This window comes from Meles meles, chromosome 1 (assembly GCF_922984935.1).
Source record: "Meles meles chromosome 1, mMelMel3.1 paternal haplotype, whole genome shotgun sequence".
Lineage (NCBI taxonomy): Eukaryota > Metazoa > Chordata > Mammalia > Carnivora > Mustelidae > Meles > Meles meles.
The window spans coordinates 210,471,924-210,493,374 of NC_060066.1; the positions used below are offsets into that span (position 1 = coordinate 210,471,924).

At 48.1% G+C, this 21,451-nt stretch overlaps 1 protein-coding gene across 1 annotated transcript in view; it reads right to left on the reverse strand.

Moving 5' to 3' along the window:
* Nucleotides 1–13,125, reverse strand: part of SLC25A33 (solute carrier family 25 member 33) — a 36,553-nt gene extending 23,428 nt beyond the window's left edge. The window contains exon 1 of the mRNA XM_046027493.1: nucleotides 12,839–13,125. Coding sequence (XP_045883449.1) covers nucleotides 12,839–12,894 — 56 coding nt within the window. The 5' untranslated portion in view covers nucleotides 12,895–13,125. The remainder of the gene's footprint in view (nucleotides 1–12,838) is intronic.
* Nucleotides 13,126–21,451: the final 8,326 nt, after the last annotated feature.

Here is a 21,451-nt window from a genome sequence, read left to right on the forward strand (position 1 = left end):
CATGAAATACATGTTTGATGGGCTAGTTATCATTAACAATGTCAGGGACCCATCTAAAACCATCCCATCACCACCAATAACTGTTTTACTCTTTGGAAAACACTGAGGATCAGGACCTGTGTCTTACTTGTCTTTATATCCCCCGACATCAGGACTTCCAAGTGCGAACAGTATTTACTAAGCGCAAGAATTATTAAACTGAGATTTCAAGGACAATGTCTTTCAAGGAATCTAAATATCTGAAAACAGCATATACTCTCAGAGTTCCTGGGTGGCTCGGTCGTTAAGCATCTGCCTTCGACTCGGGTCATGATCCCAGGGTCCTGGGATGGAGCCCCGCCTGCTTCTCTCTGCCCCCTTGTGCTGGCAAATGAATAAATACAATCTTAAAAAAGAAAAGAAAAGAAAAGAAAAGTAGCACACACGCGCGCACACACGCCCTGCCTTCTGTCGAGGCTCCATTGCGCGGGAGCTCCGTGTAGGGAGGGGCTGTGCAGCCACATACTCTTACTCAGAGAGGACAGCACCAGGCCAACAGGCGGCTCAGTAAAAAACGATAAGCACCAGTACCTGTGACTGGGAACCAGTACAAACAGGAAAGGACAGGCGCTGGCGGACAGACAGTACTTAAGTTAGCTGCCCTAAGCCACCAGATGTAAATGTTGGCAGTGTGGACGTGAATCCAGCACCCAGCACAGACCCTAAAGCAAGGAAGGAAGTCAAACTCCACACAGCATTTTAGAATCAGGAGCTGGAAGTTCCACAGAGCAAGTAAAATAAGGATAACCAGGAGCTGGAAGCGAACAGTTAAAGAACAGCGTAACTGGCGGTGACTTTTTTATGACACTCATTCAGTCCTCCAACAATCCTGGGAGGGAGGAGCTGTTATTATTCACCCCCAATCTACCAGGAGGAGTATGAGTGTCAGTAAAAGGGAATGAGATGTACAGACTGGGTTGGGTGGAGAGCGAAATATTAATTTTTGACTATTTAGGCAAATCTGCTTTAAGATCATGATGATAATACACAGTACATTGAACTGTTTACACAGCACAGTGTTTTCCGAACTGTGGGCCCAACAAAGCCCGTCAACCATGAAAGCAATTTAGGGGATCACAAACAGAATGGGAAGGGAGAATGGCAGAAAGGACTTGATGTGTATCAGACAACCACCATACAACCCTCAAGGATTTTCCCACTGGTATTGTCCTTACTTTTGAGATGGGGAACCCTGGTCTCAAGCCATACACTTTCGCAGAGCCTCAAAGTGAGTAAGGGGCTAAACTGATACCCAAATTCAATGTTCTTCCCACTATACTCTTAGGAAGGATAATGGAAAGATGGTCTTTTTTTTTAAATTTTTTTTTTATTTTATATATTTGACAGAGATCACAAGTAGGCAGAGAGGTCGGCAGAGAGGCAGGCAGAGAGGGGGGAAGCAGGCTCCTGCTGAGCAGAGAGCCCAATGCGCAGGCTTCCCAGGACCCTGAGACCATGACCTGAGCTGAACGCAGAGGCTTAACCCACTGAGTCCCCTAGGCGCCCCTGGAAAGATAGTCGTTAGTTAACTTAAGACTACTTACACTCACCCTCTACTTGGCAAATAGCTGATTTGACAAGGCCTTTAAAATTCTGTGCTTGGGGGCGCCTAGGTGGCTCAGTCATTAAGCATCTGCCTTTGACTCAGGTGGTGATCTCAGAGCCTGGGATTGAGCCCCGCATCAGGATCCCTGCTCAGTGGGGAGTCTGCTTCTCCCTCTCCCACTTCCCCTGCTTGTGTAAAATCTTAAGAAAAAGTAAAATATTTTAAAAAATAATAAAATAAAATTCTGTGTTTGGAGCGCTTGGGTGGCTCAGTCAGTTAAGTGTCTACCTTTGGCTCAGGTCCTGGGATCAAGCTGAGTGGGGCTCCCTGCTCAACGGGGAGTCTGCTTCTCCCCCTCCCTTTGCCTCCCCCTGGCTCATGTACACTCTTGCTTTCTCTCTCAAATCAATAAAATCTTAATCAATCTCTGTATTCTTCTGCACCAAGGAAAATTCGTGAGCCTAAACTGAATACTGGTCTGTTAATTCGCTAAACACTGGAATATGTCTAAAGAAAATGGGATACAGGGGCGCCTGGGTGGCTCAGTGGGTTAAGCCTCTGCCTTCGGCTCAGGTCATGATCTCAGGGTCCTGGGATCAAGCACCACATCAGGCTCTCTGCTCAGCATGGAGTCTGCTTCCCCCCCACCCGCCCTGCCGCCTGCCTCTCTGCCTACTTGAGGTTTCTCTCTCTGCCAAATAAATAAATAAAATCTTAAAAAAAAAAAAAGATATAAAAACTAACTCATGTCCATTCACACAAAATTACCCTTACCTATTAGAAAAATAACCATGTGTTTAAAAGGCTTAGTATTTAAAAACAGTGGAAAACTCACACACTACAGAGTAAGATTAAAAAAAAATCTGAAATTTATTTATGTTCAATAACATGATTCCACATTGTTGAAAAAGAACAGGACTTCTGGGTAGTCTTTCATAAGAAAGTCAACAAGTTCAAACACGACATAGGTCATCCACCTCCGCTTTGTCCCATGTCAGTTACATTCCTCACTCTGGCCAACCATCAACCAAATGCATGCTACTGATCAAAGGATGACCCACAGGACAGTATGCGTGACCCACAAAGCAAGCGTCCTACTGATAGCAAGTCGGTGAGCTCTTTGAGGCTGGTAGACCACACTCACAACCACACACCCTCTTCTATGCTATACCCTGGGCCCATGGCAGGAGCTGGGGTGGTGGTGGTGGTGAAAAGGCCCCAGCTGGCCTTCTAGACTCACGAGGGGACAAATGAAGGCACTCTCAGGCACCTCTTCTACAAGACAGAGTGATGCTGCCTCAGTGTTATAAGAAATGACAAACTGGGGGGCGCCTGGGTGGCTCAGTGGGTTGAGCCTCTGCCTTTGGCTCAGGTGGTGATCTCAGGGTCCTGGGATCAAGCCCCGAATCGGGCTCTCTGCTCGGCGGGGAGTCTGCTTCCTCCTCTCTCTGCCTGCCTCTCTGCCTACTTGTGATCTCTCTGTCAAATAAATAAATTAAAATCTTAAAAAAAAAATTAAAAATTAAAAAAAAAATGACAAAATGGGGAAAACACTGCCGACTCTAACCAGCAGTAAGAAGTAACTCTTCAGCAGGCGATCCCCTCCCTACCTACTAGAAACCTTAGATGAGAAACAGGCATTGATTTTCAGCCATTTTTTAATTCATTAAAAATAATTTAATTCATTAAAAAATACTTAAAGTTATTAAGCTACATTGGATACATTGTCACTAAAATATTCCTGATTAGAAGAAGGTCTGATACCAAACTGCAATTTCCAGACAAAATTGTTCCTGAAATTTAAAACATTTCACAGCAGAATTTTTATTTTTAAAGATTTTATTTGTCACAGAGAGAGAGAGAGAGAGACCACGCACACAAGCAGGGGGAGTGGCAGGCAGAGGGAGAAGCGGACTCCCCGCCAAGCAAGGAGTTTGATGCAGAACTCAATGCCAGGACTCTCAGATCACGACCCCAGGCAAGGGCAGACGCTTAACCAACTGAACCACCCAGGTGTCCCGTAGAAGAATTTTTAGAGTATCTTTCAGCTCAACTTCTTTTTCTTTCTTCATGAACCAGCATGTATAAGACAGTCATCAGGGGCGCCTGGGTGGCTCAGTCGGTTGAGCCTCTGCCTTCGGCTCGGGTTGTGATCTCGGGGTCCTGGGATCAAGTCCCACATCGGACTCTCTGTTCAGCGGGGAGCCTGCTTCTCCCTCGCCCACTGCCCATCCCCACCGCTTGTGCTCGCTCGCTCTCTCTCAAAAGAAAAATAAAATATTAAAAAAAAAAAAAAAAGACAGTCATCAGTCTGGGAGTAGGCATAGAAATAGGGACTTCTCTGAATTGGCTTTCCAAGTTTTTCTAAAAATATATTTTTTAAAAGATTTATTTATTTACTTGACAGAAGTCACAAGTAGGCAGAGAGGCAGGCAGAGAGAGGAAGGGAAGCAGGCCCCCCACTGAGCAGGGAGCCCGATGCGGGGCTCAATCCCAGGACCCTGAGATCATGACCTGAGCCGAAGGCAGAGGCTTAACCCACTGAGCTACTCAGGCGCCCCTAAAAATATTTAATATTTTAATATTTAATCATATTAGGTCCAAAGCACTTGCAATTACAACAAATTACATTATTTGTAGACAAAAGTTCCTGTCAATTCTCAATTCAATACAAAGACAACCTTCAGTATTAGCTTGGCTCCTAACCATGGTCACTCAGCTCAGATAAACCCCTGTTCACTCTGGGCAGTAGTCATTAACTGAGCTTTCTGTGAGTCTCAATTCAGAAGAAGTCATTAGCTCTGTCTGCCAGGCCTCCCCCATCTCTGCTATTCGGCTGCCCTCTACTAAATTCCCCACTTCTTGGGGGCGCCCGGGTGGCTCAGTCGTTAGGCATCTGCCTTTGACTCAGGTCGTGATCTCAGGGCCTGGGACTGAGCCCCCATCAGGATCCCTGCTCGGTGGAAAGCCTGCTTCTCCCTCTCCCACTCCCCCTGCTTGTGTTCCCTCTCTCGCTGTGTGGAGAGCTCACCATGGACAGTTATCTGGTAACTTCCAGGTCTTCAAATTCAGGCCCGTCTAAAACTTCAATCTCAAATCTCAACTGGAACTTCCCTCCAGCGCCACCAGCCGAATGACTTGAGGGGACTTGGTTTGCTCTTTTTCTTCCCTTCTTTTAAGGGTTCTCTGGGCATGAGGACACAGAGCAGTGACATGGTCTTATGTAACTGGTTTCTGTCTTGCTGTATGTTACGTTAACGGCCTCAGCAAATGTGACGATTTCAGTGTAGACGGTGTGCAAACTTTGGAGTGGTGTTCAATCTCACTGGGAACCCCCATACTGGTCCCACCAGCAGTCCATCCCCCGATTTCCTTCAGCCTCACTTGGCTGGGAACCCTGTGGATAGCACTAGGAGGTACCCTTCCTTCCTCTGGTCCCCATGCTCCTGGACACCAAGCCAACGGGTCCACTGGAGTGTTCTTCCACGTCCGTCAGGAGGCAGCAAGATTGGCACTTGGTGGAAGTCACTCCCATGTCTGCCCTAAGCACACCACACCTGTTCCTTCTCATCCAGCTGGCATGGGCTAATGCAGTGGCCTCTGCCTGCAGGAAGCACTGGTCAGAGAGCAAGGTACCAGTCTTCCATCCTTCCACGTTCCTTCAATCTCCAGCCCAAACCAGTAGGGACTAGGAACAGGGTATGGGACCGTGACAGCAAAACCCTCTCTCCACACTCCACATGCCACAGTGCTGACAAATACAGCCTGTCTGCTCTGTATGTACAGTGTGGGGTGAGGTGCTCAAAGGCAGTCAGGCAGATTCTGGCATCCCTCAGTCTTACTTAGGGCAGGCTCTTGGTTCAGCTGAGGGCCACAGCAGCCAATGCACGGCCAACAGGAAAAGTCCCACCCAACATCCGATTACATGGTGACTTTGCTGACATCACGTCGGGAAAACAAGTCTGACTGGATACCAATATTTCAGACCACTAATCTCCAAAGCGGGGGACACAGTCTTAACGTGCGCAATGGAATACTGGCATAGAGGGAAAAAAAATACAGAAAAAAATAAAATTTCAACTTACTTCTAATCTTTACCATTTAATTTCTATTGTGCGTATATGCTTTACAACACATATAAAATTAAAAGGGTATATATATGCAGATACGCGTAAACACTTTAATCTCGGGACCCTATGATCCAAGTTGCAGAGCATTACTCCAGACCAGCGGTTCGCAGCTGCGGCAGTTTTGCCTCCCACCCCAGTGACGTGTGGTCACGCGTGAGACAGCTCTGGTTACTGCTACTGGGGGAGGACGTACTGGGATCTGGTGGGCAGAGACCAGCGTTGCCGTTAAACATCCTACGCGGGCTGCACAGGAAACCACACAGCAATACCCTGCCCCTCCCCAAACAATTATCTGGCCAAGGCTGAGAACCTCTGTTCTCGATCAATAAAACAGTCCATCTATTTGAAGGCAGTACAACCAATGCGGAGGGCACTGCGGGCTGCCTCCCCGGCATCCGTTCCCTTCCTCCTGTCTTAATAAGACCCCAATTTCTTAAGTCATACAGTCTGGGTAACACTTGAACCCATTTCCAGTTTAACCCTGACTCATTTAACCAACATAATACCATCTATGCTGCCATGTCATCTGTTCAGAGATGGGCACATGATTCAGCCCAAAATAAACAGCATAATAATCTCCTGGGAACAGTGACCAGCTTAGAGATGGGCGCATGTCCAAATTGGTCCAATCAGATTAGGCTTAAGACTTTCCAATGCCGGAGAAACACTAGGAGCTGCTGGAAACCATTCTGTGTCCATGCGGGGACAAATCTTAGAATCATGCAGCTATTTCTGGAACACAGGAATCAATGAGGGGTCCCACAGTGACAGTGCCAAGCCATCTAAATAAGCCCTCACCAAAGCCTGTTCTCGCTAGAATTTTAAGTATATGTGCCAATAATCAAGCCAGTTGGAAGTTAGTTTTTATTACTTACATATGAAAAGCCTCCTAAGTTGAACCTAGTTAATAATAAAAAATCCACACCCTCGTTTTCCAAGAAGGCACTTACAGAATTTTACTATTATCAATAATTTTCCAAAAAGTAGTTAGGACTCATGTACCTAGTAGGCTATGTTTCCAACAGCTACGAGGAAACTCCCTGGATGTTAATTTTGCTCCTAAGGTAATGCTGCTCTAACCACTGATGCCAAAGTTCAGAGGTAACTCTCTATGGGATATTTCTCTTAGGGAAACCATGGGACAGGTTTGAACCGAAGAGCAGAAGAAAGGCCACGAACAGCGAGCCATTAAATTACATGTCTGGGAGCAGTCACAAGAGTTGCTCTCTGAATCTATTTGCCCAATTTTCTAAACAATCTATTACCTGGATTTTTCCGTGCCTTTTCCCACTCTTACTACTTATTCCTGAATGCCCTCCCCACACTTTCTCTTTTTTTCTGCCCAGAATTGAAGTCATGTGTTTAGTACATAGACTTGGATTCAACCTTTTCTCTTTCCCCACCTAAGCCTTACTTGATATCCTCCCCCTACCCCGACAGGTTAGGCTCCTCTCCTCCAGGTTATAGCAGAACAAAGCGGGACTATCACTACTCCAACATATACACTGGATTTCTTTTGTCTTCATGCGACCAGACACACAAAAACTTGTAATTACGCACACGAATTTTTGCCTTTTAACTCTTGAGTGTCAATAAGGACTCCTTTCAAAAACTAAACATTTTCAACAAGAACCTGTTTCCTATATGCACACACAACTCACTCACCTCAGGCACTAAGGCCAAGACTGAACTACTCTTTGTTGTAATTGCTACCCAACTGGTGATAAATTATTTTCCAGATGCAGAGCTTACACATAACTACCACCAACAAATGACACTGTGAGACAACCTGATCCCAAATCTAGGGAGTCTTCAGGAACTCCCCTTTTCATTCGCTAACTCTGCAGTCACTACCTGAAAAAACACTAGGGCCTCTTTCTAATTTTCTGGAATGTCTGATTTGAATACCTAGCATAGGACTTAGAGGATTTTGATCATGCAAAGTCTGTATTTACTCAGTCAAAGCCAAATGCCTAGTTTCTATGCAGCTTATCACCTGTTAAGATTCTACTTCCTATGTTCTACCACGTTTGGAAAGAACACTTCAATAGCACCCTATGAACAAATAAAAAAGCCCTCTAGTACTTAACGAACCTAAAGAGAATTGTTATTTTTCACAAATACACAAATCCAAATGTTACCTTTGGATGTTACCTTATGCCAACAGGGTCTCAGCAAATCTTCCTATAGAACCATGTTCACAATTCATAAATGATCAAAGTACCGCTTCCCTTTATTTGGCACAATTTAACAGGCCACATAAATCTAAACCCCCAGATAAGACACACACTACCTTTTATTCACTTAGTTAATCATTAAACAAGTATTGTTTAAGCATCTGTACCAAGTGTGGTACTGTACTCAAGATGTACGAGTGATGAAAACAGACATGACTGCTATTCTCATGAAGCTTAATGCTAGTGGGAATCTCACACGAACACCATACAGCATTTAAAAATGTTTCTCAACATATAAAAAATACACCAATGAGGGAAGCCTGAGTGACTCAGTGTGTTAAACCATGCCCTTCGGCTCAGGTCATGATCCTAGGGTCCTGGGATCGATTCCCACATGGGGATCCTGCTTCTCTCTCTGCCTCTGCCCACTTCTGCATGATCTCTCTTTCTGACAAATAAATAAAACCTTTTAAAAAAAATACACCGATGAAATAAAAGTTAACTTATATTCTTGATATACATAAGCCCTATATAAACTATCACGTCCACACTGTTCTTGTCTTACCAAAATTCCTTTAAGGATTCCAATTAAGTCTTGCATCTTCTCTGTATTTTGGTCCCTTGGCAAATCTATGACCATGTGCCTGACACCACCAAAGTCACCAGGAGCTGATCCAGACTACACTCCTGGAGGCAAGCGCAGGACGGTAGTAGTATATACACCAGGTGAGAGCAGTCCATAATGGAGGCAGGGACACGAAACACTGCATCCTGACAATATCTTAGATTATGTATTTTAAAACCTTAAAAGACATACGTTCCCACTAAAATACATTTGAAAAGCTGTGAGTATATTTGACGACGAAAGAAAAAAAATCATGCCTAGAAACACCACTGAAGCATAGTCTGGGCCCTTCACCTCAACCCAGCGCCAGCTTAGGTCAGCTGTTGCAGGTACTGAGCATGTCTACAAGTTCTCACCCGGCTGTAACTGCTTGTTCCGTTAGCGAACAGGGTCACTAACACTCTATGTACTACCTGAACCCTGAGACATCTAAGAAAGGTTAAAGGATTTTTCTTAACAGACCTAAGGTCCTAGTACCAGAAGAGGCACTTGAGAGGATTTCTGTGTCTCTCCTACTGAGTCTAAACAGTAGAAGAGGACAGTAGGTTTCGTTATGTAGTAACAAAATCTGTTTGACTATGTTTTTTATTTTGACAACAACATTACCCAGATTTTGGGGACAGGAGAGAACAAAGCAGAAAACAACAGAGTCCCTAAAGATACTAAAAACCAACATGAAGTGAATGATGCTTTGCTCATGCAGAAGTAACACCATCAGAGCTCGTTATGGAAGTGCCAGGAGGTATGGGAAGCCTTAAAAACGTGTTCTGACTCAGCGACTGTGTCATTTACTGGTTTATTCTCAAGAAGTAATTAGAGAAGGGGCACCTGGGTAGCTCAGTGGGTTAAGGCCTCTGCCTTCCGCTCGGATCATGGGGATCCCCTGCATCAGGCTCTCTGCTCAGCGGGGAGCCTGCTCCCTCCTCTCTGCCTGCCTCTCTGTCAAATAAATAAATAAATAAAATCTTTGGGAAAAAAAAAAGTAATCAGAGAACTACACAGGTAGACGTAAGGATATCCAGTAATTTACGTTGGCAAAAAATCAGAAATGAGATTAAGTAGAAATTATATCAGAATAAATCTGGTAGCCCTGTCATAAATTTACTATAACATCCTCACTCCACATTCCAGTCATTGGGCTTGGAACTGTATTTGCCTTCTTCATTGCAACCACTGAACAGTAAGGACTGCTTGGAGGTGTACTGAGAAAATTCACTATCGGGGCACCTGGGTGGCTCAGTGGGTTAAAGCCTCTGCCTTCGGCCCGGGTCATGGTCCCGGGGTCCTGGGATCGAGCCCCGCATCGGGCTCTCTGCTCAGCAGGGAGCCTGCTTCCCCTCCTCTCTCTCTGGCTGCCTCTCTGCCTACCTATGATCTCTGTCTGTCAAATAAATAAAATCTTTAAAAAAAAAAAAAAAGAAAGAAAATTCACTATCATGTCGCCCTTAAAGTATTACTAAGAATAAAGCAATTTAAAGAATAGGAGCCCATTTTAAAGTAGCTATGGAATTATATTTGGTACACATACACATAACCTTTCTAAAATGCCTTGTTTAGGGGCACCTTGGTGCCTCAGTGGGTTAAGCCTCTGCCTTCAGCTCAGGTCATGATCTCAGGGTCCTGGGATAGAGCCTCGCATCAGGGCTCTCTGCTCAGTAGGGAGTGTGCTTCCCCCCTTCCCCCCCCCCCCCCCGCCTACTTGTGACCTCTGTCAAATAAATAAAATCTTTAAAAAAATAAAGTGCCTTGTTTTGTGTTGGTTTGTGGGTGGTTCTTCATCCACTTCTCTTCTTCAAGCGTAATAGTGTTAAAAAGATAACTACTAGAGAGCAAAGGAATATTTCTGCTTTTGCAAAGAGCCCAAGAAACTGTCTTAAAAAAAAAAAAAATCCAAAAAATTTAGAAGACTATGAGTTGTTTGGGATGTAGTTTTTATTTCCCAGGCTCTAAAATTAATTTTCAATGCTTCCTAAGCCTCTTATAGCTGATAAAAATAATTATTCAGTATCACTAATTAGTGATAGCATTAAACCTGTTTGATGTTAATTTCCCATGGCTATCCAACAAACAGTAGAAATGTGACAAATTTACACACAAAGGGCTCTAACTTTTCAAAGACCGGGGATTTCAGTTTTCTGGAAAGATGCCAGTTTAATAACAGCAGAAACTAGCTACTTAGAGCAAAGCAGTGCATCTCCCATCGGACCAGGGGGGACCACTGGGTTTACTGATTTTAACTCTATGAAATAATAAGCACTCAATACTTAGCTCCTTTTAATGCTCTTTCCTAAAAGAAATGGAAGGAATATATTTTAAGCTAGTGGGAATGAACCAAAATGCAATCAGTTACTCTGAAAGCATCCTGTTCGAAGATTTATTTTCTTTCCGGAGTATCTGGAAGGACTTCTGAGCAGCTGCTGAAGAAGGAACCTGTTAGATACAATGGCTTCAGGCACCACCCTAATAAACCCTCTACATTCTAAGTAGACTTCTGCCGGCTACTGCCGCCTTCCTCCATCACAATTTAAGACGCTGCAGCTCGGTAGGAGAATTAGCAGCCAGAGGGCACTGTGAAGGGCGGGTAGGGAGATTCACGAAGACAGGGAAACGGATTATGCAGCAAACCTCACAGAGGCTGCCCCAAAGCAGGTAACTCTTCCCAGTCTGGAATGCAAAGGACTTTTTAAAAGCCCACCTCACTAACAACATGAAATCAAAATCATGTAGTATCATTTTTAAGTTACCCTCCTAGGCTTGAGAAATGACTTAAACATGGGCAACTTGTTTAAAATTCCCCCAGAATGACCAGTTAATACACTGTATTAATTTATTAGGAATGCTCCCCCCTCCTCTGTGACTTTCAGGAAACACTGGGAGTTAAAGTGAAAAGATGAAGAAGGAACCACAGGGAAGAAATGAATGAGAAATTCTCCTTATGTACGAAGAACCAAAATTTTTTTAGTTGGAGAAACAGAGTGGGTGGTCACATACAGTAAGAAGTACAAACACTTTCATCGTAGTTATTTTGCAGGTAAGTTCTCAACCATTACTCATTTGTAGTAAGGAACATACCTCCGTCCAAGGTGCATCTAATATCCAAGTCAAGATGATAATCCAGAATAACTTCTATTTTATGCAGAATGTCTACACTGAAAAATTGCTATGCCAAGCTTGTGAGGTCCTCAAACAAGACAAAATGTCTGGAACTCCAAAAGGAACCAAACCCACTGGCTGTATTAAAAAAAAAAAAAAATTACTAATACTAATTTTCACTACTACTTTGTGAAGAAACAAAAAATCAGCTCTGTTCCTGAACCCCCTACCACTCCATCTCCCTAACAATGCGTTGCGGCCACTGAAAAATATCAGGAGCATGATGACCCAAAAAATGCAGCTCTCAAAAACAGGATACACCTTACGGTGCATGCGTCCACTAGCAGGTGAGAAGCATTTTTTCCTTTTTTTAAAGATTTTATTTATCTATCTGACAGATACAGGAAGAGACAGAAAGAGGCCCGAGGGAGCGAGCAAGCACGCAGAAGCAGGTAGGCTGTGAGGGAGAAGCAAAGGTTCCCCACTGAGCAGGGAGCCCAGTGTGGGGCTCGATTCTAGGACTCTGGGATCATGACCCGACCGGAAGGCAGATGCTTAACCGACTGAGCCACCGAGGCGGCCCAAGAAGCATTCGAACACAGCTTCCTGACCTCATTCCACCCCCCTCGACCCCCCAGTTGCCCTCCCACAGGTTGCTTGCTGGCCAGCATCACGGTTCGCCAGCACTTTCCAGGCCCCTGCGGATGTCCGACCCCTGCAGCCCTCTAGACTGTCTGAACTCGCCGCTGCGCTACCCTGAGGAAGTCCCGGGCGCCCCCCCCCCCACCCCCCCACCCCCGCCAACCTCCAGCATCCACCGGGCCTCCCAGGGCCTTCGGGAAGAGGCCCCCGAGCACAACCCAGGCAGGACAGCGAGTGCAGCACGACCAGGGCCGCCAGCTAGGAGGATGCGGGGCGGACCGTGCCACAGTGGCCAGGCAGGACTGCCCCCGAGTGACCCTCGTCACACCAGCCTCTAACTGTTCAGAAGGAGAAAAAGCAGGAGATCCCGCGGGAGCGGAATGCGCGTGGGAACGCGGGTAACCACCCTCGGGAGATGCGGCCCCGGGCGGGGAAGGCCCGCGCCCCCCGGGGCCTCCCCACACCTCGGAGACTTCCTCCTCCGGGAGTCGGCGCTCCGGCCCGGGGGAGGGCGGGTAACCGGCCGCGGCGCCCGAGGGCGCGGGGTGGGGGAGCGGGGTGCGCGGGGTCCGGCCGGGACGCTCACCCGCCGGCGAAGAGGTGAAGCAGCGTGTTCTCCTTCTGCTGGGTGCCCGTCGCCATGGCCGCGCCGGCTCCGCGGCCCGCCGCCGCCGGGTGCCGCGAGCGCGAGGTGGCTCGAGGGATGCGCAAGAAGGCCCGCTCCGCTCGCCCCGCTGCCCTCAAGCGGCTACCGGCGCCGCCTCCATGCGCGCGCGCCCCGACACCCTGCGCCCTCGCCTTGCGCCCTCTGCGGCGTGGCCGCCGGCTCCTCACCGGCCTCTGCGGCGCGAGCCCAACACCAGCCGGAGTCCGGCGCGCGGCCGTCACGTGGCGGGGGCCGGGCCGTGTCGTCACGCGGCTGCGCGAGCCCGGGGCCGCACGCGGCGGGGGTGTGGGCCCGGATTCCGCGCGCCCATTGGCCGGCGTCGGACGTGGGCGGGGCGACTGCGCGGTGTGGGCGGGCGTCGGCTCCGGGCGCACGGCTGGGCGGGGCCGGCTTGGGTCAATGCGCCGCGAGTGAAAACCGGCCGAGGCTGCCAGATTCCCGTTCCGAGCCGAGAGCGCGGACTTGCCAAAAGCTAGGGAGACCCGGGGCCGGCACTTGCCTCCCGTTTTCTAGTCTATTTTAAGTTCAGTTTAGTTTCTGTGATATGATGTGCAAAGGGCTTAGCAATTACGTATTGCAGCTTACAGCTCTGTACTCGACATCCAGCCGAGGGAAAACACGGGACCAGCACAGCCCAGCATGCCACCCCCAGCCCGTGTACCCCTAGTATACCGTTGGGTATTTCTTTTTTTTCTGTGGTCTACCCTTTCTGATCACGTGCGGCCCAGACTTCTGAGCTCAAGCCGCTTCTCCCCTTGCATGGCCTTAGGTCGCCGTCAAACCCAGCCTGGCATCTTACCTCCAGGTCTGCCAGGCCTTCCTGGCCGCCCTGCAGCCCGCGATCACATGACTCCATTTAATTTACTCACACAGGCTTCTGCAGTTCTTGGCTGACTTACTCCTTTAAGCTGACCTTTTACCTCCTAGAGTGTAAACTTTAGGAGAGCCGGGATCTTGTTTCTTCTATTTCTGGCTGCTCCCCGGCAAGGTACCTGCCGCTAGGAATGCCCAAGAGAGTAATGAATAAATGTCCCGAACTGAATTCATCTTTCCATTCTTCCCCTTCCCCACACCTGTCCAGGCTGTTGTATTTCCTGCTCTGGTAGTGACACCACCATCTGCACGGCCACTAACACCAGAAACTTGCAGTTACCGTGGACTCCACCCCCTACCCCCCTTTTTCTCAGTAACCCAACACTCACCAGGCACTTCCATCTCCTGAAATTCTCCCAAAGCCATCTCCTTCTCTGCGTTCCTGCCCTTACTGCTGCTGGAAGTTTTCATGCCTCTCACCTACTTTGTAGCAAAAAATATGCCTGCTCTCACAGGAAACCCCTTTACCCCTTAGTCTGTCATCCCCCCCCCCACCCTCTTCCACCCCTTCTCCAAGAGCACAAGATACAGAATATACCAGCACTGTGTTTTCTTTTTCTTTCTTTCTTTTTTTTTTTTTTTAGCACTGTGTTTTCAATCTCCAGAGCTGCTAAAAGCAGTACCTTGACCAGACCAAGCTTCTAGATGTCTGGTGTGTAAACACAAAGAGAGCTTAAGCAGAAGGGAAATTGTGTGCAAACCCAAGAGCTGGGTATTTGATTGCTGGGACTCTTTAAAAACAGCTCTTAGACGCAGTCATCCAAAACACAAACACGATGAATACTCCATATTAAAACCATTATTCCCAAGCTCAGAAAGGGGGAAAGGCACACTAGTGCTCCATGATATGGGGAAAATAAGAGAAAAGGAAGGACAGAAAGCACAGAAAGGGGAAAAAAAAAAGTCAGTTTATTTGTGTTTCCTAGATCTCCCGTATCCTTTGCTTTAGCTGCTGGCGAAGTCAGAGTTGGTTTTAGCTGAAGATGACTTATGAGGCATGAATAGAAGGAAGAGAGAGGAACAGGACCCCATTAACCAGGAGGGAACCTCTCCCATCTGGGCAGGGTTCTATCCCAGGGAGATGCCATCCTTGGAGCAGAGCCCTACCTACTGGCTGCTCTCATGGAGGTATCTGAGGCTGGGACCAAGGCTTCTAACGCCAATGGCAGCACCCAGCCTCTTGCCTGCTTTTGCTAAGCTAGTCTGGGCTGTGCTGGACACAAGTACAAGCCTCCCCACCTCCTTGCTAATGGTCATGCTGCCTTCATGTTAGAGTTTTTCCAAGGTCTTTCACATGTATTATCTCGTTGGATACTCAATGTTTGGCAGCCCTGCTGTTTTCTTTCTCGTTTGATGGATAAGCAGGACAGATTTGCCCAAGGTCGCACAGCTAGTTAGTGGCTGATGCAATGATCTTTCATGCCTCTGTGCTTTGGAACATGCTGTTGCCTAGGATGCCCCCTTCCTCCGCTGGACCTCCTCTGAGACCAGCTCAACAACCAGCTTTTCTGTAAAGCCAGTGAGCAGCAGCACCAGCATTCATCCCCTGGCAATGTGTTGGTGGGACTGAAGACTGGGACAACATTTTCTTTTCTTTTTTAAAGATTTTGTTTATTGGGGCGCCTGGGTGGCTCAGTGGGTTAAAGCCTCTGCCTTCGGCTCAGGTCATGATCCCGGGGTCCTGGGATCGAGCCCCACATCGGGCTCTCTGCCCTGCAGGGAGCCTGCTTCCTCCTCTCTCTCTGCCTGTCTCTCTGCCTAGTTGTGATTTCTGTCTGTTAAATAAATAAAATATTAAAAAAAAAAAATAAAGATTTTGTTTATTTATTTGACAGGCAGAGATCACAGGTAGGCAGAGAGGCAGGCAGAGAGAGAGGTAGAAGCAGGCTCCCCACTGAGCAGAGAGCCCAGGACCCTGGGATCATGACCTGAGCCAAAGGCAAAGGCTTTAACCTACCAAGCCATCCAGGCACCCCTGAGACATTTTCAGAGGGAAGGGCGGATATTTTGCCAAAATGTTGAAATGGGCACAACCTTTGACCCCCACATGGAGGAAGATGTTTGATTAATTCATTTATTCAGCACATATTTATTGTACAATTGTTCTGTTTAAGGGTGTTTTCTAGGCTCTGGGATATATCAGGGATTAAAAGGGATAAGAATCCTATTGCAACTCAAATCCAGCAATATACAAAAAGGATTATACTTCATGACCAAACAAGGTATGTCCCAGGAATGAGAGACTGGTTTAACATTTGAAAGTCAATCAACATAATTCAGCATACGCACAGAATAAAAAAAGAAAAAAACAGACGATCGTGTCAATAGATGGAGGGAAACGTTTGACAAAACTGAATACCCGGGGCGCCTGGGTGGCTCAGTGGGTTAAAGCCTCTGCCTTCAGCTCGGGTCATGATCCCAGGGTCCTGGGATCGAGCCCCGCATCGGGCTCTCTGCTTGGCAGGGAGCCTGCTTCCTCCTATCTCTCTGTCTGCCTCTCTGCCTGCTTGTGATCTCTGTCTGTCAAATAAATAAATAAAATCTTAAAAAAACAAAAACAAAAAAACAAAAACAAACAAACCAAAAAAAAACTAAGTTCTGCAATATGTATAAAAAAAAAACAAAAAACTGAATACCCATTTTTCTCAGCAAACCAGGATTAAGAAGAAATTCCTCTACCTGATAAAGGGTGTCTACAACAAAGCTATAGCGAACAACATATTTGGTGGTAAAAGATTGTTTCCTTCCTCCCTAAAATCAGCAACAAGAAAAGATGTCTGCTCTAACCACTTGTTCAGGGTGGTACAAGAGGTCCCAGTCAGTGCAATAAGGCAAGAAAAATAAATACAAGGGGCACCTGGGTGGCTCACTGGGTTAGGCCTCTGCCTTCTGCTCAGGTCATGGTCTCAGGGTCCTGGGATCCAGCCCCGCATCGGGCTCTCTGCTCAGCAGGGGGCCTGTTTCCTCCTCTCTCTGCCTACTTGTGATCTCTCTCTCTGTCAAATAAACAAATAAAATCTAATAAAAAAATACAAGATATAAAGGAAGGAGGAAAACTGTCTTAGTTGCAGATGATGTCATCGTTTACTAGGAAATCCTCAGGAATCTATACAACAAGTACTAGAACTAATTAGTGAATTTAGTAAGATCCTAAGAGACAAGGTCAATATACAAGAAATAACTTTTGCTAGCTGCAAAGTTTCACTATGAAATTTTTAAAAAATTCTATTTACAACAGCATCGGAACAATGGCATCAATAACAGAGAAGGGGACTGACTGCAAAGAGGCCAGAAGAACTTCTTAGAGCGATGAAAATGTTCTCTATCCTGATCAGGGTTTACGTATTTGTTAAAATTCGATAAAATAGGTGCATTTTACTGTTTGTAAATTTTATCTCAAGAAAGTTGATTAGAAAGGAAAAAAGCAACGCTGACTGCAGGTGTACATATATGTATAATGACGTATCAAGTTTAGGGGTAAGGAAGGGTGCAGACAGATGGTTAGACAAGCAGACCCATTTAGAGGCTACCCCACTTAAGCCACAACTCACAGATCTGGTAGGTGAGGGAAGAAAGGCTTGTTTGGGTTTTTTCAACTGTTTGAATTTTGAAGGGCCTGAGGCTTCCTGCTGACCTGCGGCTGGTTTCTTCTTGCTTTCTTCCCCTGATTATTGGCTGTCAAACCTCTAATTGCTTCTTTAATCCTTGTTTTTCTGCAAATCTGCCAGCTGTCTGCCAGCTACTAGGAAAACACCCCCTCCCGCCGCACCCTCCAAGGGCTGGGATTTCAGATCTTTGCAGGGAATTGTAAGGAGCATTTCAGTTTTTCTGAGCTGGAACAGGACTGGTTTCTCCCCTGAGAGGCCTCACCTAGAATGAGCTGATATTCAAGGCCTCTGTCTGCCCAGGGGCTGGTGGGCAGCAGAGGCAGGGTGTATGGTTGGGGGGTCACGGGCAAATGCCCAGCACGATGCTGCTCTCCCTCTTTTTGTTTCTCCTTAAAAGATCCAGCCTGGGGATGCCTGGGTGGCTCAGTGGGTTCAGCCTGTGCCTTTGACTCTCAGGTCATGATCCGGGAATCCAGGGATCGAGTCCCACATTGGGCTCCCTGCTCAGCGGGGAGTTTGCTTTTCCCTCTGCCCTTCACCCTGCTCTGGTGCACTCCCTCTCCCTCTCAAATAAATAAAATCAAATTTAAAAAAAGAGAGAGAGAGAGAGAGATCGATCCAGCCTGAGCCAAGTTTCTGCCACAGTCCAAGTGAGGCTGTGTAACCCAGCCTTCCTGCTGATGAAAGGCCTGCGTTGTCCCTGTTCCCGCAAGGAGAAGCCACTGCCGGCAAGTTGCCCTCTTTAGGTCCGCCAGGCTGGAACCTGTTTGCCCAAGCTCTTTGTGAGCCCGCTGTCTCTCCCCCCAGGTTTCCCTGTTCATTCCTTAGAAAGAATGCACTGTGGGGGAGGAAAATAAGTTTACTTCTACCCTTCTAGGTTCTTGGCTGAGACAACCCCCTGTATTCAAAGAGAGATTAACAGGAGAAAAACAATTTAATTGAATTTCATTTGTATGGGGCCCAGGGAAGTGACCCAAACAGGTAGGTTTTATACCTTTTGGACAAGAAAACAATAAAATTTGTAAAGAACTGACAAGACAAAGGGGTTCGGGCTTGGGGTAGAAATTGGAGAGGAGGTACCAAGGTTTGTTTACATGGCCTCAGCCCAGAATTCCCATCTCTGGTGATAAGGATGTCTTTCTTTCTGCTGGTACAGGGACGGTAACTTTCACATGAGAGATTACTTCCTGCTTTCAGGGGGACAGAGGAGGGTCAGAGTGTCCTTCATGCACCAGCTGTTTCTTAAGTAACTTTAATTCTAAATAATCAACAGGCCAAAACGGCATATTTTAGGGTGACCTGCCCTGAGCCCCATCAGCATCTCGGTATAATGTCAACGCCAATATTTTCTGAATAACGCTTGGAACTCAGAGACTGGATATTAACTGGATATTAACTTCTGGCACTCCTAACCGGCCAGGCAGGCCCTGTCCTTCCTCCTCCCTTGTCCTTCCCTCCCACGCTTCCCCGCGTCCCAGCTTCTGAGTGGCAGCAGACCATGGTGCCAAACTGCCAAGCGACTTCATCTCTCCAAGCCATTATTGTTCCTACTGCAGAGTGGAGATGCATAATAACAATTCTGCTAACACTGAGTGTGTGCTGGGCGTTGTTCTCTATCTGGCGAGGACTCTTTAAGTTGAAGCTATGACCGTGTCCCCCGTTCACTCTATCACGGAGATGGCAAACGGCAGGCCTGACTAGGAAGTAGGCCTAGCTGGGATTTCAACAGAGGAAATGCCACGGTGGGAGGGTATGGGCTTAACCACCCAGGTATACAGTCTGAGGCAGGACGCAGGAAGGGCTCAGAGCCCTGTCCGTGGTCAATCCTGAGCACACAGACATTATGACCAGGACTGGCACTCATACCTGTTTGCAGCCATGTTTCCATGGAAGCCATGTTTCTGGAAGTCTTGTTTCCAATGTGGAAGAACAGAGCAGGCTGGTGAGAGAGAGGTTAAGGAGTTGTCTCATCCTAAAAGAAGGGCAAACTGTCATTTATGGAGTACCTGCAGTATGCCAGCCTCCTGAGGAAGGTGCGGAAACACAACCCCTTTTCCCCAAGCCCCGGGGCTGTGTTTCACAAGTCAGGGCTGTTCTGATGATTTCGGAGAAGTCAGAGGCCTCCCCCAGGGCAGCACTCCGTCTTTCAGCACAGAACAGTTTTGAATAGTTACACTTGGAGGGGCTTAAAAGAACTCTCTAGGGCGTCTGGGTGACTCAGGTGGTTAAGCAGACTGCCTTCCACTCAGGTCATGATCCTGGAATCCCAGGATAGAGTCCCGCGTCCCACGTGGGGCTCCCTGCTCTGCGGGGAGTCTGCTTCTCCTTCTGACCTCTCCCCTCTCCTGCTCTCTCTCTCTCGCTCGCTCTCTCTCTCTCAAATAAATAAATAAAATCTTTAAAAAGAAATAAAAGCACTCTGTAAGCAGCTTCATGGTCAGGCAAGGTCAGGGTTCGCCACCAAACACGGCGGTGCTAGGTCCGGTTCTGCTGCCCAGGGAGGTACGGCTCTAATCTTCAGGGCTTTTTTGGATTTGGGGGTTGTGGATGAGGGGCCGTGGGGTTCCGTTTGATTTCATCCTCCAGTGACCGTGGGAGGCAGAGCGTTCGCCAGGCCAGGGCCAGGCCTAGGTCCCCCGGAGAAGCCAGGGGCTGCTGTTCCGCCCCTTTCGCAAGATGAGCAGACAGCCCTTGGGAGAGGCCAAGTCAGCCACCCCAGCCTGCAGGAGGGAGGGCTCCAGCACCAAGCTGAGGCCCGCCGTGAGCCCCCTAGAGCCAGGCCCTGGGGGTTCAAACCCCAGAGCCTTGGACAAGTCCGCCTCTCCGAGCACCTGTTCCCCAGCTGCAGAAGGCTATAATAGGACACGCCTCACAGCGTTGTGGTGAGGGTTATGGAGGTAATTGTGCCTGGGTCCAAGAATTTTATTATTGTCCTGCGTTCAGCTCCCCAGTCCCCCATTATGGTGGCTGGCAGCTGGGAGAGGCTTTTGGGCCAGAATCTTTGAGGACCCTCAGCAGAGGAAGTGGGGTCTGGGTTCCTGTCCACAGAGTGTGGCCCTGAACTGAAGAGATGCCCCTGGCTCTCCACAGCCCGACAGCCCTGAACCCTGAGGGATGCTGGGCCAGGAGCACCTACCTGGTTGTGGTCGACCCACAGGGAAAGGCAATGGGGACTGGACCCCCAGCGGCTTCCAGGCGCTGAGGGGAGGGAGGCCAGAGCAGGAGAGAGAAACGGGGTTGATGCCCCCCATTCATTTACTGATTCATGTGACCGATACTGATTCGTCCCACTCTGTCCCAAACCTGAGTATGGCAGGGGGCGTCCACGGCAGGCGGGAGGGCCTCACAGGGTCCCTCCTGCCTGGGGCTGCTGTCTTATGGAGAAGAAAAGGCCAAGCTCGGGGGTTGGAGCTCTTTCTCTCCGGGTGGCTTCCCTTGGTGGATAAAGCATGCAGAACAGGGCTGGGATCCCAGCAGCTCAGGGCAGACATGCAGACAGACAAGGGTCCCCACCTGGGTCCCCGAACTGTCGCTGAAGCAGAGAAGCTCCAGGCTCGGATGGGTCACTTCTCAGTGGGCCTTTTTCTGGGCCTGCTTGCCCAGGGAAGCAGAACCAGGACACCCCTCAGAGGGTTGAAGGGGTAGTGTGCCAACAAGCCCCAGGGGTTTGAAGAATTCATTAGCTCCTGGAAACTATCCCATGGTCACTGTCGTCCCTGGGGAGCTGGCTCGGGTTGCAGACCTGACCTCGCCAAGGTCTAAGTAGGGCAGGGCTGGGATCTGGCTGCCTGGGCCCAGGTCCGGGGGGGCGGGGGGTAAGGGGGTGGGCAGGTCGGCAAAAGGGACCCAGCATCCTAGCACACATTTATGGAGCCCCTGTGCTTATATTAACTCACCCAGCTGTTCCAGCAACCCCGTCAGGCGGAGACGACTATCATTGTCCCCATCTCCCGGAGGAGGACACTGAGGCCCAGAGGATTTGAACCAGCGTGATTTGGCTCTGGGGTCTGCGTTCCAGCCTCCTCCCAGGACTGGATTAGGCAGAACGCAT